At 41.0% G+C, this 19,484-nt stretch overlaps 1 protein-coding gene across 1 annotated transcript; it reads left to right on the forward strand.

The window, feature by feature from the left end:
- The first annotated feature begins 915 nt into the window (after positions 1-915).
- On the forward strand, positions 916-17,861 carry LOC311089259 (uncharacterized protein). The gene is made up of 7 exons (XM_084123814.1): positions 916-1,083; positions 6,891-7,041; positions 13,147-14,230; positions 14,344-14,493; positions 14,839-14,931; positions 16,211-16,246; positions 16,634-17,861. The coding sequence occupies exons 3-7, from the start codon at positions 13,172-13,174 to the stop codon at positions 16,871-16,873; spliced, it is 1,578 nt and encodes a 525-aa protein (XP_083979940.1). The 5' UTR covers positions 916-1,083; positions 6,891-7,041; positions 13,147-13,171; the 3' UTR covers positions 16,874-17,861.
- Positions 17,862-19,484: the final 1,623 nt, after the last annotated feature.

Here is a 19,484-nt window from a genome sequence, read left to right on the forward strand (position 1 = left end):
CTCACCTCCTCAGGCCATTTCTTCCTCAGTTACACCTGCACTTACTCACATTATTAACACCTCTCTTCACACTGGTACCTTTCCCACAGCATTTAAGCAAGCTTGGGTAACCCCACTGCTTAAGAAACCCACACTAAATCCAGCACTTTTGGAAAAATACAGACCAATATCACTTCTTCCATTCATTGCAAAGACACATGAAAGAGTTGTGTTTAACCAACTCTCCATGTTTCTCACACAGAACAACCTCCTGGACAACAACCAATCTGGCTTCAAAAGCGGCCACTCAACTGAGACGGCCCTGCTCTCGGTTACTGAAGCACTGAGACTGGCAAGCAGCTTCCAAATACTCTGTACTCATCCTGCTGGATCTGTCTGCTGCTTTTGACACAGTCAACCACCAGATAATCCTGTCAATCCTCATGAAAGATGGGCGTCTCAGGAACTGCACTCCAGTGGAACTGCACTCCAAATCTTGCCCACTCAGGAAGATCCTTCAGGGTGTCTTGGAGGGGCGAGGTCTCTAAGTCACAACTTCTTGCTACCGGAGTTCCTCAGGGATCAGTGCTTGGACCACTTCTCTTCTCCATCTACATGTCTTCACTAGGATCTGTAATTCAGAAACATGGCTTTTCCTATCACTGCCATCATCTAGCTACTGGAGTGCCTCAGGGCTCAGTGCTGGGACCACTTCTCTTCTCCATCTACATGTCATCACTAGGATCTGTAATTCAGAAACATGGCTTTTCCTATCACTGCCATCATTTAGCTACTGGAGTGCCTCAGGGCTCAGTGCTGGGACCGCTTCTCTTCTCCTTCTACATGTCCTCACTAGGATCTGTCATTCAGAAACATGTTTTTTTCTATCACTGCTATGCTGATGACACACATCTCTACCTCTCATTCCAGCCTTATGATCCGATGGTAGCTGCTTACATCTTAGCCTGACAGACAGACATTTCTTGCTGGATGAAGGACCATCACCTACAACTAAACCTTGCAAAGACAGAGCTGCTTTGTGGTCTCAGCCAACCCAACACTTCAGGACAACTTCTCCATTCAGCATTGAAACTCAACCAAATGGTAGGCCTCAATTTGGGGACAACCTATCAGAGTATGACCCCGATTGGCCCATAGGTGGTGCTGCAGCAAGCAAAAGTACAAAATCGCTAATAACTCTTAGACCGTTTGTCCTAGACTCAAGTGCCTTACACCACTGTGATCCCTGGCTCAAGGCGGACAATCCAAATTCAATTTTCCGCTATGTCGAATTTTGTCCGAAACCTACTTTTGCGAACTAGTCCCTGGTTTTTGACCCGATCGGAACCAAACCAGTCTAGGACAATTCTCTGGACTCTCTAGATCAATAATTATCGAAAAAAAAGTTGAACTTTTGCATCTGGGTGGCTGTAACAGGGTCATTTAGAAAAGGGGCGTGACAAAATATACTCAAAAGCCTACAAATCCTACAGCAAAACTCAGAACTTCACAAAAATTGATGAGCATATGTGTCAGAACATGGTGAAGAAGCATGCCGAGTTTCATGCAGATCGGACCATAGGTGGCGCTATAACTGGCAAAAAGCTTTCATTCTTATTAGGGGTTCAAGCACGAAGTGCTGAAACCCTATTGTAATTGTGCTGGTTAGGGGTTCAAGCACGAAGTGCTGAAACCCTATTGTAATTGTACTGATTTTTAGGGGTTCAAGCACGAAGTGCTGAAACCCTATTGTAATTGTCCTGATTAGGGGTTCAAGCACGAAGTGCTGAAACCCTACACTGAAAAAAGTGATTTTGGAGAGTGGTAAATATAATCTGTGGAAACCATATAAAATGTACATGATTATTGCAGCCAGCCAACGAATTCTAAAGTAATGGGTAAATTCTACATATGCTACCCATTCGTCAACAGTAAGAACCATCACATAGAAAAATGCAGTAAAATATACCCCCAAACCGTGAGTTTTTTTGCTTTAAATTGCGCATGCGTTAGCCCGCGTTTTTGAGTGAGTGTGGGCGACGCTGGATCCTCTCTCTGGCTGCCATCGAACAGTAGAAGTGAAGGTAAGCTATTTACATAGGAGTGCTGTATATATATTTTTTAATTATGAGATATTACACTTCACTTGTATTCGGCTTTCGTTTGTTTAACATGCCATTACTTGAAATTAAAGTTTGAATCTGTCGCTGGCGTCACCATGGCCCGGGACACATCAAGCCGACGGTCGGCCGTTGGGCAACGTCGGACCGTCGGTCAGGCAACTTGGTTTAGGCCGGTGACACACTGGATGCGTGGCGTGAGCGTCTCAGCTGCGTGGCGTGTCCGTTTTTATTTCGGCTCCCATGTTAACAGGTTAGAGCTTGCACACTGCCTGCGTGACACTCAGGCGCGGCTCGAGCCGCGCGGAAAACGCGTGCATGCTAGAAATAGAACCGACGCCTATTTTTCACGCGACGCAATCGTCTTGGAAGTGTTTCCAAGCAAAATTTAATAGGATACAATGTTTATATGACATTTTGACATGAATACATATTAATAAATGTCATTTTGATGTTGGAAAGTGTCTAGGGTTTGACATAAATGCAAATATAAATGCAATTTAAAAAAAATATTATTGATTTTCAAATACTGCACAGTCAATAGGCCTACAGAACGAAATATTCTGTAGCCTATATTGCCAACAACACTGCCCACGTTGTCTTTGCTGCTATATATTTATGTTTATCATGAAGTATAGGCCTTCCACAACTCTCTCCCCATATGTCAAAAATATCACCAATGAGGCTTATCATATGTCACCTAGCAGCAGCAGCGCCAAAAATGGATTTGGGCGGGTGGATAAAAATTGGGCTGGTTTCGGATCAGTTCGGCGGGTTTTTGTTGCCGAAACACCGGCACTTCAGATCCTTCTTCCTGCGACCCTCTGTTCAGCGGGCAGCAGTCTCACTCACTCATTCATACACTCACACACCCACTACAGCTCTGGCTGACGTCACGTGCCGCCCCGTAAGCTCACAACAGACACTCCCTCACTACTACTACGTAAAGCACGCCGGCACCGCCTTCCCCCCAAACACACTAGATTGCGGGGTTTTCAAACTTAGTTAGCTGACTGACACTGTCAATATGCCAAAGTGGGCAAAATATAAAAAAAGTTACAGGAAAGAGTGGGAAAGAGATCCAGACTTAAAGTCATGGATTGCACAGGGTGCAGAAGAAGGAAAGGCACACTGCAAATACTGTAACGCTGATGTCCGTGCTCATTTAAAAGATCTCAAAGATCATGCAACCACCAAAAAGCATAAGGCAAGGTGCCAGCCAACGGTCAGACCATTTACAGTGAGCAGAGTGGGTGAGTCCAGTAACCCTGACAACAATGTCCAGAAACGACGAGAACTGCGGATAGCAACGTACATTGCGTGCCACACGGCCATTAATGCTGTTGATGAACTATCTGATATACTGAAAGACGAGACAGGTGCATTCCAGATGCACAGAACAAAATGCACTGCTGTTATTAAGTCATTGCTAGCACCTCATTTTAGACAGGAGCTACTAGAGGACATCGGTGACTCCCCGTTCTCACTATATTTGGACGAGACAACTGACATTACAGTGAGCAAATTGCTCTGCATATGCATAAAATATCGCTCCAAAAAACACAACCAGTTTATTAGCACTTACTTGGGTTTGGTGGAGCTCTCAGATGCTGATGCTAATGGAGTTGTGGAGGCAGTCATTAGATTTTTGCAGGAGTGTGCACTGGACATTGCTAATATGGTGGGGATAGCAACAGATGGGGCCAGTGTAATGGTCGGCAGGCATCATTCGGTGTACACGTTACTGAAACAGAGGCAACCGAATTTACAACTTATAAGATGCGTGTGCCACTCCCTGGATATAATTGCCCACAAAGCGATGAAACAGCTGCCCAGCAATATAGACTATCTGATCAGGGAGACGTATAACTGGTTCTCACACTCCGCAAAGCGCCAGACCGATTATAAAGCCATATATACGAGACCGTCAATGGAGGGTCTCCCCTAAAATTACTATCGCTGAGCGTCACCCGCTGGCTGGCAACAGCAGACTGCATAGACCGAATTCTGGACCAAGAAGAGGAGCTGACCTTAAATTTTACATTGGCCGCTAATGCTGAGCATTGTTATGCCGCGCGTCTCCTCAGCGAGATGTACAAAGACAAAACAAACAGTCTGTACTTGCATTTTCTACGTCCGCTGCTGTTTGAAATTAAGGCCGTAAACAAGAATTTCCAGTTGGAGACTGGGGACAGCCTCGCTGTATTCCGAGACCTTAACCGGCTTTATATGTCAACCATGAGACGCATGATCAAGCCTAGCGTTTTCCGCATGAATAATGAAAAACAGCTCAGAGAATTGGACCTAAATTCCACCAGTATCTATCTCTCACCTGCAGACACTGACTTGGGGGCCACATTCAGCCAGAAGCTGGAAGCAAGCATCTTGTCCCCTGAAATGAAGCTACTGGTCCAAACACGTTGCACAGACTTTTTGAAAGAACTCCTGGTCCAATACCAAATGCACCTGCCTGCATCCATGGAGCTACTCGCCAAGCTGGAGCTCCTATGTCCTGCTGCCGTGATGTCCTACAAGCCAAAAGTCCGAGAGTTGCCTAGAGAGTTTTTTTCTGGCTCTCTCGATTCTCTTGAGACTCAGCTGAGAAATGTTGCCTCAGCAGGTTTTTCTCCCAACCTGGCCATTGACGCATTCTGGCTTGAGGTGGAATCTTTTAAAGATGCTGGAGGAAACCACTGTTTCCAGGATTTAGCTTTTGGTGATATAAAATTGCTCACCCTCCCCATATCCAACGCTCCAGTTGAAAGAGCATTTTCTCAAGTCACACTACTGAAAGATGACCTACGAAGCAGGATGGGCTTACCCCTTCTTTCAGGGTTGATGGACGTGCGCACAGGTCTTGCGCGTAATGGCTTCACATCAGCTACATTCCGTCCGCCCCGACAGTTGTTGAGCAAGTTTGACACTAGTATATACTAGAGCTTTTGTGTTAATCAAATTATTCTTAAAAACAATTGTTCAAAGCGATTTACACGAAAACTCACACTCCTAACGGTCTGACGTGTGTTTATGTAAAAACCTGTGTGTTTATGTAAAAATCGCTTTGAACATGTTATTCAGAATAATTTTATTAACAAGTTAAAATTATTGTTTATGTTATTGTGTTAATCAAATTATTCTAAATAACAATTATTCAAAGCGATTTTCATTCAAACTCTAGGCCTAACTGCCTGTCTCAGGGAATAGGCTACATTTATGGTATTAGGTCTAATTGTTCAAAATCACAGGTGTCAAACTCAAGTTTGCTGTTATATTTGTAGAGATGGCCCGCCCGCCATGCATGAACGTTCTGCTTATGCAAAGAGCGCACTGACTGTTCTAAATAATATGTTCAACGCGATTTTCATAAAAGCATAGGTTTAACTGCCTGTCACAAGGAATAGCTTGGTAACTCCTTGGTATTAATTGTTCTAAATCACAGGTGTCAAACTCAAGTTTGCCTATATTTGGCGTACGCCTATGAAATTATTTTTTGTATAGCCTAGAATTGTCCCGCCAGTCATGTGCTGCAAAGAGTCGACACCCCTGTTCTATCAACGAGATTTTCATGAAATGTTATTCATATCATATGCATGTTTCATGATGAAATTTGAAATAATTGAAATGTTAAAGTGGGTTATTTTGTATGTCCATATATCCACTCAATGTTTTTATGTTACTGAATGCTTTTGTTCCAACGTTTGACAATAAACAGACTTATTGAGAGCCTAAGTTGATCGCATTATTTTCCGAAACATTATAGCTTATAGTTTAATATATGTAGGCTACTGAATTGTGATTGCTTTTTTGCATTTTATTGTTGTTATTCTCTTTTGTGTATTGTAGCGCTTTGAGTCTAAGAAAAGCGAATATTAGCTGACATTAGAAATAAAATGTATTATTATTATTAATTGTATAGTCTGACTGAGGTCAGTAGCCTACTTTTGCGTTCATTTGATTGAATATTGTTTCTAAAGTTGGATAGGCTAAGTCGAAAAATGGGTCATTTTAAAGCTTGTTAATGATTTCAATGTGTTTAAACGAGAAACAAGCCACACAAAAAATTGGGCGGTTTTTGACGAGGTTTTGGGCTGGAAAACCTTGCTGGCACCTGGCAACCCTGTCTATGAAGCTAATTATATGAAGCATGAATATTAATATATGTAATTGCAATGCCTTTATTTAAGTCAGTACACAGTCTGTTATTTCTGCATGACCGGCCCTTGTCAGACAGACAGACTGCCCAGATCAGAGGAGCACAGATAAACTACCATATTTCCCCAATTAAAGGGATAGTTCACCCAAAAATGAAAATTCTGTCATCATTTACTCAACTTAACACAAAGGAAGATATTTGGAAGAATGTTTGTAATCAACAGATCTCGGTCCCCATTGACTTCCATAGTAGGAAAAAAATATATACTATGGTAGTCAATGGGGACCGAGATCTGTTTGGTTTGGTTACAAACATTCTTCCAAATATCTTCCTTTGTGTTCAGCAGAACAAAGAAACTCATACAGGTTTGGAACAACTTGAGGGTGAGTAAATGATGACAGAATTTTCATTTTTGGGTGAACTATCTCTTTAATCACCGGTCTGCAAATAGCCACCTGGTTCTTTTAAACGTCTGGGGTTATAATCCATTTTGCGTATTAAACACCCACCCGAATAACCAAAGGGGGTGATTATTTGCATTATATTGAGGTAAACCCAAAATCATCTGTACAAAATCTAACCCAGGTACATGTCTGATAATTTGTTTTGTGTATTTTTTGTTTTTATTTCTGTTGCAGGCAGAGTCTGTGTATGTGGACACTCACTATTTGCCCTCTCTTCAGTTCCTCTTTTCTGTCCTCCACAAGCAGAGACTCACTGTTAGACCACTGTTACCAGTTCTAGTTGACACATCCACCCCCGTCCCCACCACAAGTGTATCCTTTACAGGTATGCAAGTTTTCCAAATAAAATAAATCACATTGTCCTTAAAGGTATAGTTACCTTAACTAAAGTCCTCAGTTATGGGAAAATGAACTGGAAATGCAAGTTGTGCAAATTCACAACATCAAAAAGATTGGACCTGCTGAAACACAGCAGACTAATACATGAGCATTTAGGTCGAGTCCACTCCATACCCTGCCTCTATGCAGATTGTCCTTGCACAGTCAAGACATGGGGTGCATTAAGGACACATTTGTCAAGGCATCATTCTCAGTCAACCCAGCCAGGAAACATCATTTCGTTTACATGCATTGTCTGTAATTCATGCTCTTTTGACAATGAGAGGCATTTTTTTGAACATCTTGGTGGCCATCTAAAAAAGTTTGAAACTGTGACGTGTTTTTGAGGGTTGTGATTATAAGACCAACAAATATACTACATTCCACAGCCACAAGAGTAGAAAACACAACCCACATTTGTTGGAAGATTTCAAGACTAATGTTCTTTATCAACACCAAAACAACCCGGATGAAGAAAGTGATTTTGTTGAGGATGAAAACGACTGTGGCTTAGTCCTTGAGGAGGATGAGGACTTAAACAAAATTATTACTAAAAGAGTGGGGTTGCTCCTCCTGAAAATGGAGAATATTTTTAATGTCTCAAATTCATGCATTAATGAACTAGTAGAGGAATTTCATTTCCTTACAGCGTCTGCATCTGGCCCCGTCATTAAAGAGATCATTCTGAGTACTTTGAGAAAACATGGCTGTACATTTGAAGACTCAGTGATATCAGAACTGGTCAAAGACCTTTGCCAGCTAAGCCCTGTCTGTGCTGCTTTACGAGTGGATGGGCCTTTCAGCAGTAAGTTCAGGAGAGAGCAATTTAGTAAGGAGCATCTCTCATCGATTGAACCAGTTGAGTACATACTTGATAGTACAGAGAAAAAATCATTTCAGTATATACCAATCCTCCCATTATTATCTCAACTTGTGAACAACAGCCACATTCAAAACACAATATTACAAAACAAAAAGCCATCTGATGCCTCTTCTGGATACAAATCGTTTAATGATGGATCTTTACTAAGAGAAAACAGCTTTTTATGTGAGGATGAACTTAAACTCCCACTCATATTATATATAGATGACTTTGAGATATGCAACCCTCTGGGAACATCCCGCAAGAAGCATAAAGTCACAGCAGTGTACTGGGTGTTCGCAGACATACATGCCACATTGAGATCTACACTGACTTCCATTTACTTAACCATTTTGTGCAAGGCAAATGATGTCAACCAGTATGGCTATGCAAAGGTTTTGGACCCACTGCTCAGAGATTTGAAGTCCTTTGAAGATGAAGGTATTTTTGTTTCAAGTCTGGGCAAAGTGGTCAAGGGCACTGTACTTGCTGTAGTCGCTGACAATCTTGGTGCTCACTCAATAGGTGGCTTTGTTGAAAGCTTTTCAGCTTCACATTTCTGTCGCTTTTGCATTGGAGAATGGTCACAGATTCAGGAGCATGAAGTAGGAGAAGGACTGTTTCCTCCACGGACTAAGTCCAACTATGCCATGCATGTCAAAGCAGCACTGTCTGATCCAGCAGAAGGTCACCACTGCGGAGTTAAAAGACAGTGTCCCATCTCAGACAGACTCAGTAACTTTCATGCTATATCAGGTTATCCCCCTGATGCTTTGCATGATTTGCTCGAAGGAATTGTACCTGTGGAAATATCACTCTGTCTTGATGTGTTAATCAGAAAGAAATACATCTCTCTTCAGGAGCTCAACCATTCCATACGTTGCTTTCCTTACAAATGGAGTGACAAAAGAAACTGTCCACAACCCATTGCCCCGCATTTCAACTTACGAAAAAGCGTAGGAGGTAACGCACACGAAAACTGGTGTTTGTTGAGAATGATGCCACTCATGATTGGTGACAAAGTCCCAGAAGATGAGCCTGCTTGGGAGGTTTTGATGAACCTTAAAGATGTTGTGGAGCTTGTCATCATGGCTCCTCTCCACACAGATGAGACAATAGGTAACATGCAAAGTAAGATCTCAGAACACCGTTACAGATATTTTGAAGTGTTCCCAGAGCAGAAAGTTCGACCAAAACACCACTTTCTCGAGCATTATCCATGGCTTACAACTGTTTACGGGTCACTGGTACATTTCTGGACTATGCGGTTTGAAGCCAAACATCGATTCTTTAAAAGGATTGTGAGGCAGACTGGGTGTTTTAGAAACATTCTCATGACAATGGCAAGAAAACACCAATCAATGATTGCGTATCATACCAACAATTGCAACAACCAAAGGCCAGCACTGTCAGTGTCCCAGAGGACTCTTGTGGCAGTTGATGTTCTTAAAGATGGCATTAAGGAGTCCTTCGCAAGGAAGTTCCCTGGGGAAGAGTTTGTGAACATGACAAATGGCACAGACTATAATATTGGCATGATGCTGCCGTTTGGCTCAACAGGAGGCCTACCTGACTTTGGAGAAATCCAGCAAATAATCATTGTGCGTGAAACTCCTGTCTTTGTTCTGAAATTGCTTAGTGGTTGGTATTGTGAACACCTGAGGAGTTTCAAAGTAGAGCCAACAGGAGAGACAGAAATCCTTAAACATTCTGAATTAAAAGAAACATACCCCTTGGCTGCATACAATACAGCAGATGGCCGTATGGTGACCCTTAAACACTTCATTTGCACATCAGAGTAAGTGTAATGGGTTGATTTTATATATGTTGTCGTCATCAAATATGTGTGCACTTCAAGTAGATATTGAAACAATTACTTAACAGCTTAGTATGGCCAGGAATCCTGTCTTATTTATTTATTGTGATGTTTATTTAACAGGGACGATTGCCACAGAAAATGGGAAAATGTGATGCATACTTACTCTCCTTTCTTCTCCTCCTTTCCTCATCTACCTCTTCCTAAAGGGATAGTTCGCCCAAAAATGATATTTAAGCCATGATTTACTCACCCTAAAGTCGTTCGAGATGCATACGTCAATCTTTTTTCAGACGAACACATTTTCAGTTATTTTAGAAAATGTCTTAGATCTTTCAGTGGTTATAATGTGAAGCAATGGGGTCCAGCTGATTCAAGTCGGAAAGTGTACATGCATCCTTCTCAAAAATAATCCATCCGTCTCCAGGGGGATAAACGAAGGCCTTCTGAGGGTAATCCGTGCGGTTTTGTCGTAAAAATATACATATTTAAAACTTTATAAACTAAAATAACTGGCTTCCGGTGGCGGTCGGTGCACGTTCACAGAGATGAATGCGTCGTGACGTAGAACGAACGTTGAGTTTTGTTTTGCTCTGCTCTCTGGCTCCGCTGTCACGTTCGTTCTACGTCACGACGCATTCATCTCTGTGAACGCGCACCGACCGCCACCGGAAGCCAGTTATTTTAGTTTATAAAGTTTTAAATATGTATATTTTTACGACAAAACCGCACGGATTACCCTCAGAAGGCCTTCGTTTATCCCCCTGGAGCCGGATGGATTATTTTTGAGAAGGATGCATGTACACAGTGGCGTCATGCCCATTCAAAGTGAGGGGGCACGTGCCCCCTCAGATTTTTCCTCCCTGGTAATTTTTTTGTCACAACTTTATTCCTATTATGCTCCATAATATACCAGAGCCTATAACGACTCAAATGTATTCTTCTGGATGTGTAATAAATCGGTCAGCATCAGCCCGCCCCTTTTTCCTAATATGGTGTCTGTGTATATAAAATCTAGAGCGCTACGCGCGTCTTTGCTGTGTATGTTCAAGCAACTCACTCGTCTCGCACGTTGAGCTGGCAATGTTATACAGATGGTCTTGAAGTGGTAAGTGGGCAAAGCAACAAATCGGCATTGAATTAGTTATCGGATGATATTAAAAGGTAGTGGGATTATTTCTGGTTGACCTGGAAATTTTAACTTGATCAAAAAGTTATGGATTTGATATTAGCTGCGAATTCAGAGCATTAACTTAAGTTGTGTCAGTGTAACATTATGGATAGCTAGCCTAGTCTAACCGTAAACTAGCTGGCTAACGTTACTGCCATACAAAGCCATATGTTATCTGATCGGTTTTGAAACATAATAATGAGCAGTGTAACTACAGTATTTCAATGATTTTACTAAAGTAATGTTACATATTTACGGAAGCGTATTGCATTCACTTGAGGAAAAATAATCTACTCTGTTTTTCTGAATTAACGAGTTAATTATCTCAGAATTACGAGATAATTTTTCATACAAAATATTTGCTCTGTTTTGTATCTCATAATTCTGAGATAATTAAGTCATTAATTCAGAAAAACAGAGCAAAAACTTTTTATTCATGAAAAATTATCTCGTAATTCTGAGATAATTAAGTCATTAATTCAGAGAAACAGAGCAAAAACTTTTTATTCATGAAAAATTATCTCGTAATTCTGAGATAATTAACTTGTTAATTCAGAAAAACAGAGTAGATTATTTTCCCTCAAGTGAATGCAATACGCTTCCGTACATATTACATTTGATTTGATTACTTTTTTACATTTCTGTCAAATATTAACCATTTTCAAATAAACGGGGTAGTGTTAACCTTATTCAGCACTGAAATCTGTCAAACTTCTTTCAAAGTCCTTCATCACATATTAATATTAAAATAACTTAATTTCAGAGCACCACAAAGTCAGACCTCAGCACCTTTATGTACCTTTAATGTAAGATCGTTCTTAGGTCACATACCAATTTAAAATCATAACATAAAAACTGCAATGGTACTGTTTTTAAAATCATGTGTAGTAGGCCTAAGTGTAGTAGGCCTAAGTAGAATAGAATAGAATAGAATCGGGCATTTATATAGCGCTTTCATATGTACTACTGTACACCCAAAGCGCTTTACAATCATGTCAGGGGATCTCTCCTCAACCACCACCAGTGTGCAGCATCCACTTGGATGATGCGACGGCAGCCACAGTACAACGGCGCCAGTGCGCTCACCACACACCGGATATAGGTGGAGAGAGGAAAGAGAGTGATAGAGCCAATTCAATGTAAGGGGATTATTAGGAGGCCATGATTGGTAAGGGCCAATGGTGTGTGGCCATGACACCGGGGTTACACCCCTACTCTTTACGAGAAATGCCATGGGATTTTTAATGACCACAGAGAGTCAGGACCTCGGTTTAACGTCTCATCCGAAGGACGGTGCTCTTTGACAGTATAGTGTCCCCGTCACTACACTGGGGCGTTAGGACCCACACAGACCACAGGGTGAGCACCCCCTGCTGGCCTCACTAACACCTCTTCCAGCAGCAACCTGGTTTTCTCAGGAGGTCTCCCATCCAGGTACTAACCAGGCTCAGCCCTGCTTAGCTTCAGTGGGCAACCAGTCTTGGGCTACAGGGAGATATGGCTGCTGGCTAAGTGTACAGTAAGTGTGTGTGTAAACATGCTTTAATGAAGCAGACTTCAAAAGCTTTTGAATTTGAGCTTACAGTTCTTTCATCAACCTGTCTTTTACATAAACTTACAAAATAGATACTTTAACTTAGTCCTCAGATAGAGGAGGGTTGCTGCTAGCTCCGTTAAGGTATTTCTGTCCCTCCCAAACTGCATTGAAATGGTATGTTTAGCAGCCAGAATTTAAAAAATTTCAGGGGGAGAAACCCCCTGACCCCTCCTATCATGATCCATATCACCCGTCAGAAAACAATTGCAACGTCTCAGATTGTGCCCCCCCAGAATTTTGGCTTGCATGACGCCCCTGCATGTACATTTTCCGACTTGAATCAGCTGGACCCCATTGCTTCACATTATAACCACTGAAAGATCTAAGACATTTTCTAAAATAACTGAAAATGTGTTCGTCTGAAAAAAGATTGACGTATGCATCTCGAACGGCTTTAGGGTGAGTAAATCATGGCTTAAATATCATTTTTGGGCGAACTATCCCTTTAAAATAATAATGACAATCAAAGATTATTTATTGAAATTTCCACTGAACTAAATATCTGTTTATTGCTTTGGCAGAAGAATATTGAAGCAAACCTATGCAAGTAAGCTCATCAACTATTAATAACCTGTCTCAATTTCTTTTCTTTCTCTGTCTCTACAGCTGAGGAAACACACACCAAACAACAATGGCGGTCCATTTAAGAGTCATTTTAGAAGAACACAACATTCAAAAGCTGAAACTTCCAACAGGAATTCCAAATACAATGGAAGATCTTGTTTCCATAGTTACTGAAACTTTTCAATTGCATGGGGAAATTGGACTACTATACCAGGACAAACACTTTGACAATGAGTTTTTCAGTGTCACCTCAACTGCTGACTTGTATGACAAGGCCACTGTTAAAGTGATCCTAAAAGAGCCGACGATAACCCTTGACCTACACCCAGTACTTGAATCATCTACATTGAGTTCAGTGAGCACCTATCCTGCAAGTACTACTGAAACGGACATCTGCCCTGCAGATCATGATGCATCCTCAGAGGTGTCAAACTATGCATCGTCAAGTTCCAGTGACACCATTATTCTCCCTGATTCATGTCGCTCTGCTGCATGGCCAGTGCCATTCCAAGTACCGGAGTTTTCCCGAGACATAGAACTCATCCTCGCAGAGGCAAACAACTCATATGATGCCACTGGAAGACACTTCATGGATGCCAGTGTTAAATCAGCAATAATGCAAGAGCTTGCAAAAGTAATTTTTTCTTACACTGCTTACCCAACCAATGAGCAAATCCTCTCAGTGGCTGAAGCCTTGGTTTCTAAGTTTCCGTGTCTTAGGGAGCCGGGATCATATGCAGGCTTATATGGCTGGCAGCAGCACATAAAAAACAAGATGCACAATTACCGTGCCAAGCTAAGATCTCGAAAATATTCTTACCCGGAAATTGAAATCAACACCTTAAAAAGGAAGCATCCAGGTGATGCAGTGCCTTCAAAAAATATAAAAAAGCCCAAAAAAGCAGAGGTTAATTACCTCCCTCCGCACCCTACTGGTGAAAGCCAAGAGACTCTGGAGAAAGAGAGGCTTGAATTAATTTGTGAAATTACAAAGAAAAACAATGCAAAGATAATTGCAGATAAAATTAATAAAACCTTCTCTAGCCGAAGAGTTGAAGTGGTCAGCCTCAGCCCCTCTGTGGGTGTGTTTAAAGAAAGGTGGCCAGCATTATTCACTGAGGCTCAGGTGAGAATGTCTTGTAATTTTTTCTTCCCACTAGGATACATTCATGTGATTACTATGAGAGCTGGTCTTTAATTTAAAATGTAATTTTTGGTCCTTTTACTTCCTATATCAAGGAGGAGTTTAGACGCATCACAACAGTTTCCTTGGAGGAGACATTCATGCGGAAGCTTGATGAGTACACACCAGGTCTTTTGCGGCTAATGCGTGCCAAAGGAGGAGCAGCTGGTTGCAAGATGCGTCCTCTGCTGGACACTTTAAATGACGTATGTTATTTTATTTTTTCACAAATATGTAATTATTGATATGAGTGAATTAAAAGTAAAGTAATTTGTAAACAATTGCTTTGTTGTGCGCAAAGTTGAGCTCCTTACCAACTTAAACCTTTTAACATCAATGTGTGAATTCGGTCTTATCCATCCATTTTCTTTACTGCTTTGTCCGTTCGGGTCACAAGATTTTTGAGCCAACCCAGCATTTATCAGGCGAAGGGGCAGGGTTCACTCTGGACAGGTCGCCAGTCTGTTGCAGGGCCGGAATTCGGTCTTAGTATATGTAAATCACTCCCCACTCCGCTAACAGTCTTATCACTAAATTGTATCTCCCTACAGACACAGAACATTGAGAAAAAAAGAGATGCTGTTGTCTGCTGCCTCATTAACTACCTCGGTGAAAGACAAGAAGATCTTTTCCATGACTGCCAGGTATGTCATATTGATAACAGATTTTTGATTAACCCATTTAATCCCAAATTTTTCCCAGACACAAAAATATCCAAATCATGTGCCATTAGTATCCCTTTGAAACAATCAATCATAATTTTTAGACATTTTCATGGAAAAGTGTGTGAAAAAGTGTGTTTTATGATCGGTCACAATTGTGACTGGTGGGATACTGTGTTGTATCAACCATTGTACAGATTTAATATAGGTCTATTTGACCTGTGCATTGTGTTTGTGTGTGTTTGTGTGTGTTTGTGTGTGTGTGTGTGTGTGTGTTTTGTGTGTTTTTGTGTGTGGAGTGTGTGTGTGTGTGTGTGTGTGTTTTTGTGTGTGGAGATCAGACATCAGAGGAGACATGACCGTGTGTGTGTCTGTTTCTGTGTGTGTGTGGAGATCAGACATCAGAGGAGACGTGACCGTGTGTGTGTGTGTGTGTGTGGAGATCAGACATCAGAGAAGACATGACCGTGTGTGTGTGTGTGTGTTTCTGTGTGTGTGTCTGTGCGATCAGACATCAGAGGAGACGTGACCGTGTGTGTGTGTGTGTGTGTTTCTGTGTGTGTGTGTCTGTGTGTGTGGAGATCAGACATCAGAGGAGACGTGACCGTGTGTGTCTGTGTCTGTGTGTGTGTGTGTGTGTGTGTGTGGAGATCAGACATCAGAAGAGATGTGACCGTGTGTGTGTCTGTGTGTATGTGGAGATAAGACATCAGAAGAGACGTGACCGTGTGTGTGTCTGTGTGTGTGTGGAGATCAGACATCAGAGGAGACGTGACCGTGTGTGTGTTTGTGTGTGTGTGTGTGTGTGTGGAGATCAGACATCAGAGGAGACATGACCGTGTGTCTGTGTCTGTGTCTGTGTGTGTGGAGATCAGACATCAGAAGAGACGTGACCGTGTGTGTGTGTGTGTGGAGATCAGACATCAGAGGAGACGTGACCGTGTGTGTGTGTGTGTGTGTGTGTGTGTGTGGGGATCAGACATCAGAAGCGACATGACCGTGTGTGTGTGTGTCTGTGTGTAAAATTAGGTAGAAAGTAAGGTAGAACAGTTAGCCTATGTGTTAGCATGTAGATACAATGGGTTATCCCACCGGTCACTATTGTTGCCGTTGACATGTTTGTGAGTTCTATGACCACATTAAACAAAGTTGAGTAATTGCAAATGCATATATCAATACTAGACACCTTAAACATGATGTTTACCAAAAATCTATGTCCTATCTTTATGTTAACATACTTTACCACCCTTTTCTTTGGGAGCTTTCTTGCTGCCATCCTCATCTCTTGGCGCAAACAGTAAGTAAACAGCTCTGGTCATGTGACAATTTACAGTAAACATGCGACACTGCACATATTTCATTGAGACCCTTTATTATTTCAATATCTGCTGGAAATGCATTGATAGATCATTCAGTAACATTTTTATAGCCTTAGAAATGAAACTTTTTTTTTACGGTCACTATTGTGACCGGTGGGATTAAATGGGAAGGGATCCTCCTCTCCTCTCCTCTCCTCTCCTCTCCTCTCCTCTCCTCTCCTCTCCTCTCCTCTCGTATCCACCTTCTCCTTTTGCCTTCCACTCCCCCTCTGCTCTCCTTTTAGATAAACTGAAATATATTGAAACAGCATCTTAAATAAAATAAAAATGTGTATGCTTTTTTTTTGTTTCTTTTTAACATGTAGGAATGTGAGGACTACACAGACAAAACGATGAAGGTGATTGTGAAGCACAATGTCATGGCTGAGGAGGATCCATCAGATTTGTCTATTGTGATCGAGGGAAACCAAGTGATGGAAGGATGTGGAAGCCGAACAAAGGCATGCATACTGCTGATGGGACTCATTTATGCAATCAACATCGAATATCCAAAGGATCTGAAGAACACGTTTGAAGCTTTTCAAAAACTTTTTTTGGGAAATTGACGGGGCAAAACTACTGAAAAAGGTCCACAGCCTCAAAAATAAGCTCATGCAGTAGACACACATTTCCCCTCTTGTTCGAAGAGGATCTTTTGTCTGGACATACTTTTAATGGAGTTGTAATGGAGTGTAGTTTTATATTTTTCTTCTTTTCCCTTATTTGCTCCACACACAGACACAGATCCATCCACTCTCTCTCAGCCCACTCCATTGCTCTGTGATTTCCCCCAGATTGACAGAAAAGGAATACCAATAGAAAGTGGCCTGAAGAATTTTGATCTCTCCTTCTACCCTCTTTCCCTCCCCATTTGTTTGTTTTTTTTAATTCTCATCCTATCTTTGAGAGTGAGAGCAAGCTCAAAAACTAAAGAATGTTGGTTTCTGTTTTATCTTTATCCAGATATTTGATACTGTACATGCACAGAAACAACCATGTGGAGTTTGTGTGTGTGCTTTTGATTTTTAAAATAGAATAAGTGGCATGTGTTGTTTGCAGTAGCCAATTATCCAGAAACAACATTTGAAACTTATCTTAGTGAGTTATAAAACAAGTCAATTTGTTCATTGTTGTGTGAAGCTGTTGTACTTTATTTAGCACTTTATTCTGTGTTTTTGATAATTTGGTGCATCATTGCTGCATATAAACAAGGCTGTTCGGTTATTTGTTATATGAATGTACCTGGACCACAGATTTGGTCAGTCACTGTTGTGTAAATCTGAAGAGACACAAAGAGTTTAGTCTAAGAGTTTAGATACAAGAAAATCTTAATGTGATTGGACATCCAGCACTGCTCTGATCTCCTCACTTCTCCTTTCCGCTCTGATCTGGATGTCCTAAAACAGGGATATGTTTTATTATCCAACATTATTGAAACAACATTTGATAGATCAGTGAGTTATAAAACAGGTTCATTACTTGAAATGTTGTGTAAAGCTGTTGTGCTGCACTATATTTTGAGTGTTTCATAGGATTTTTGGGATTAAAAACATTGATCTGATGAACCATCTGAATGTCTTTATTGTGGGGGGTACATTTTACCTTCTCTGAATAAGTAATTGTTATTAACTGATATTAATTAACTTTGATTTGAAGAGATAATTTTTACCTAATTTTAATGAGTAAGTAGCTGTTGAATATATACATAAATGTGAGGTATTATTACCCAATTTATGCAAGTATTTAATAGCTTTTTACTTCAGATAGTTTATACTCAATATATGGGATTAAATCTACCCCACCAAAGTCGATGCAAATTGTTACCTCACATTTATTGGGTAAATTCTATAGATTCGTTTTTACAGTGTATTATAATTGTACTGATTTTTATTAGGGGTTCAAGCACGAAGTGCTGAAACCCTATTGTAATTGTGCTGGTTAGGTTCAAGCACGAAGTGCTGAAACCCTATTGTAATTGTACTGATTTTTAGGGGTTCAAGCACGAAGTGCTGAAACCCTATTGTAATTGTAAGGATTTTTTTAGGGGTTCAAGCACGAAGTGCTGAAACCCTATTGTAATTGTACTGATTTTTATTAGGGGTTCAAGCATGAAATGCTGAAACCCTATTGTAATTGTAAAGATTCGTTGAACGATGCGTTCAGGCCAAACCGTAAGGCCTAGAGACGTGAAACCTGGCCAGATGGTAGGCCTCAATTTGGGGACAACCTATCAGAGTATGACCCCGATTGGCCCAAAGGTGGTGCTACAGCAACCAAAAGTACAAAATTGCACATAACTCTTAGGCCGTTTGACCTAGACTCAAGTGTCTTACACCCCTGTGATCCCTGGCTCAAGGCGGACAAAATGGATATCTCTAAATTTGATTTAAGCAGGAAAAATTTTCTGCTATGTCGCATTTTGTCCAAAACCTACTTTTGCGAACTAGTCCCTGGTTTTTGGCCCGATCGGAAAGTTGAACTTTTGCATTTGGCTGGCTGTAACAGGGTCATTTAGAAAAGGGGCGTGGCAAAATACACTAAAAAGCCTATAAATCCCAAATGAAAACTCAGAACTTCACCAACATTGATGAGCATATGTGTCAAGAAGCATGCCGAGTTTCATGCAGATCGGACCATAGGTGGTGCTATAAATGGCAAAAAGCTTCCATTCTTATAATTGTTAAAAAGCTTTAAACCATATATTTCCTATGGTACATTGCCTGTATTGGCTGCAAATGGTCTTTTCCATCTATTATGTCAGTGGTTACATGCTTGCTAAATAAAACTTAATAACTTTAGATGCTTTTGTGCTTAAAGACCTTAAAGGCCTTAACCGCTTGAACCCCGATAAATGCTGCTTGCAGCTTTAATTAGGGGTTCAAGCACTTCGTGCTGAAACCCTATTGTAATTGTACTGATTTTTAGGGGTTCAAGCACGAAGTGCTGAAACCCTATTGTAATTGTAAGGATTTTTATTAGGGGTTCAAGCACAAAGGTTGTACAGTACAAATAGAGAAAACTAGACATCTCTCCATTGGGTCCCTTGTCAAACAATGTAAAACAAACCTTATAAATAATTAAGTTTAACATGATATTAAATAATGAAATCAAAATAACAGGCCCGGTAAAATTGTAATAGTCTAATGGAAATGTCCTAATATATAGCCACATTTTATG

The sequence above is a fragment of the Abramis brama genome, assembly GCF_963993115.1.
Source record: "Abramis brama genome assembly, chromosome: 9".
Classification (NCBI taxonomy): domain Eukaryota; kingdom Metazoa; phylum Chordata; class Actinopteri; order Cypriniformes; family Leuciscidae; genus Abramis; species Abramis brama.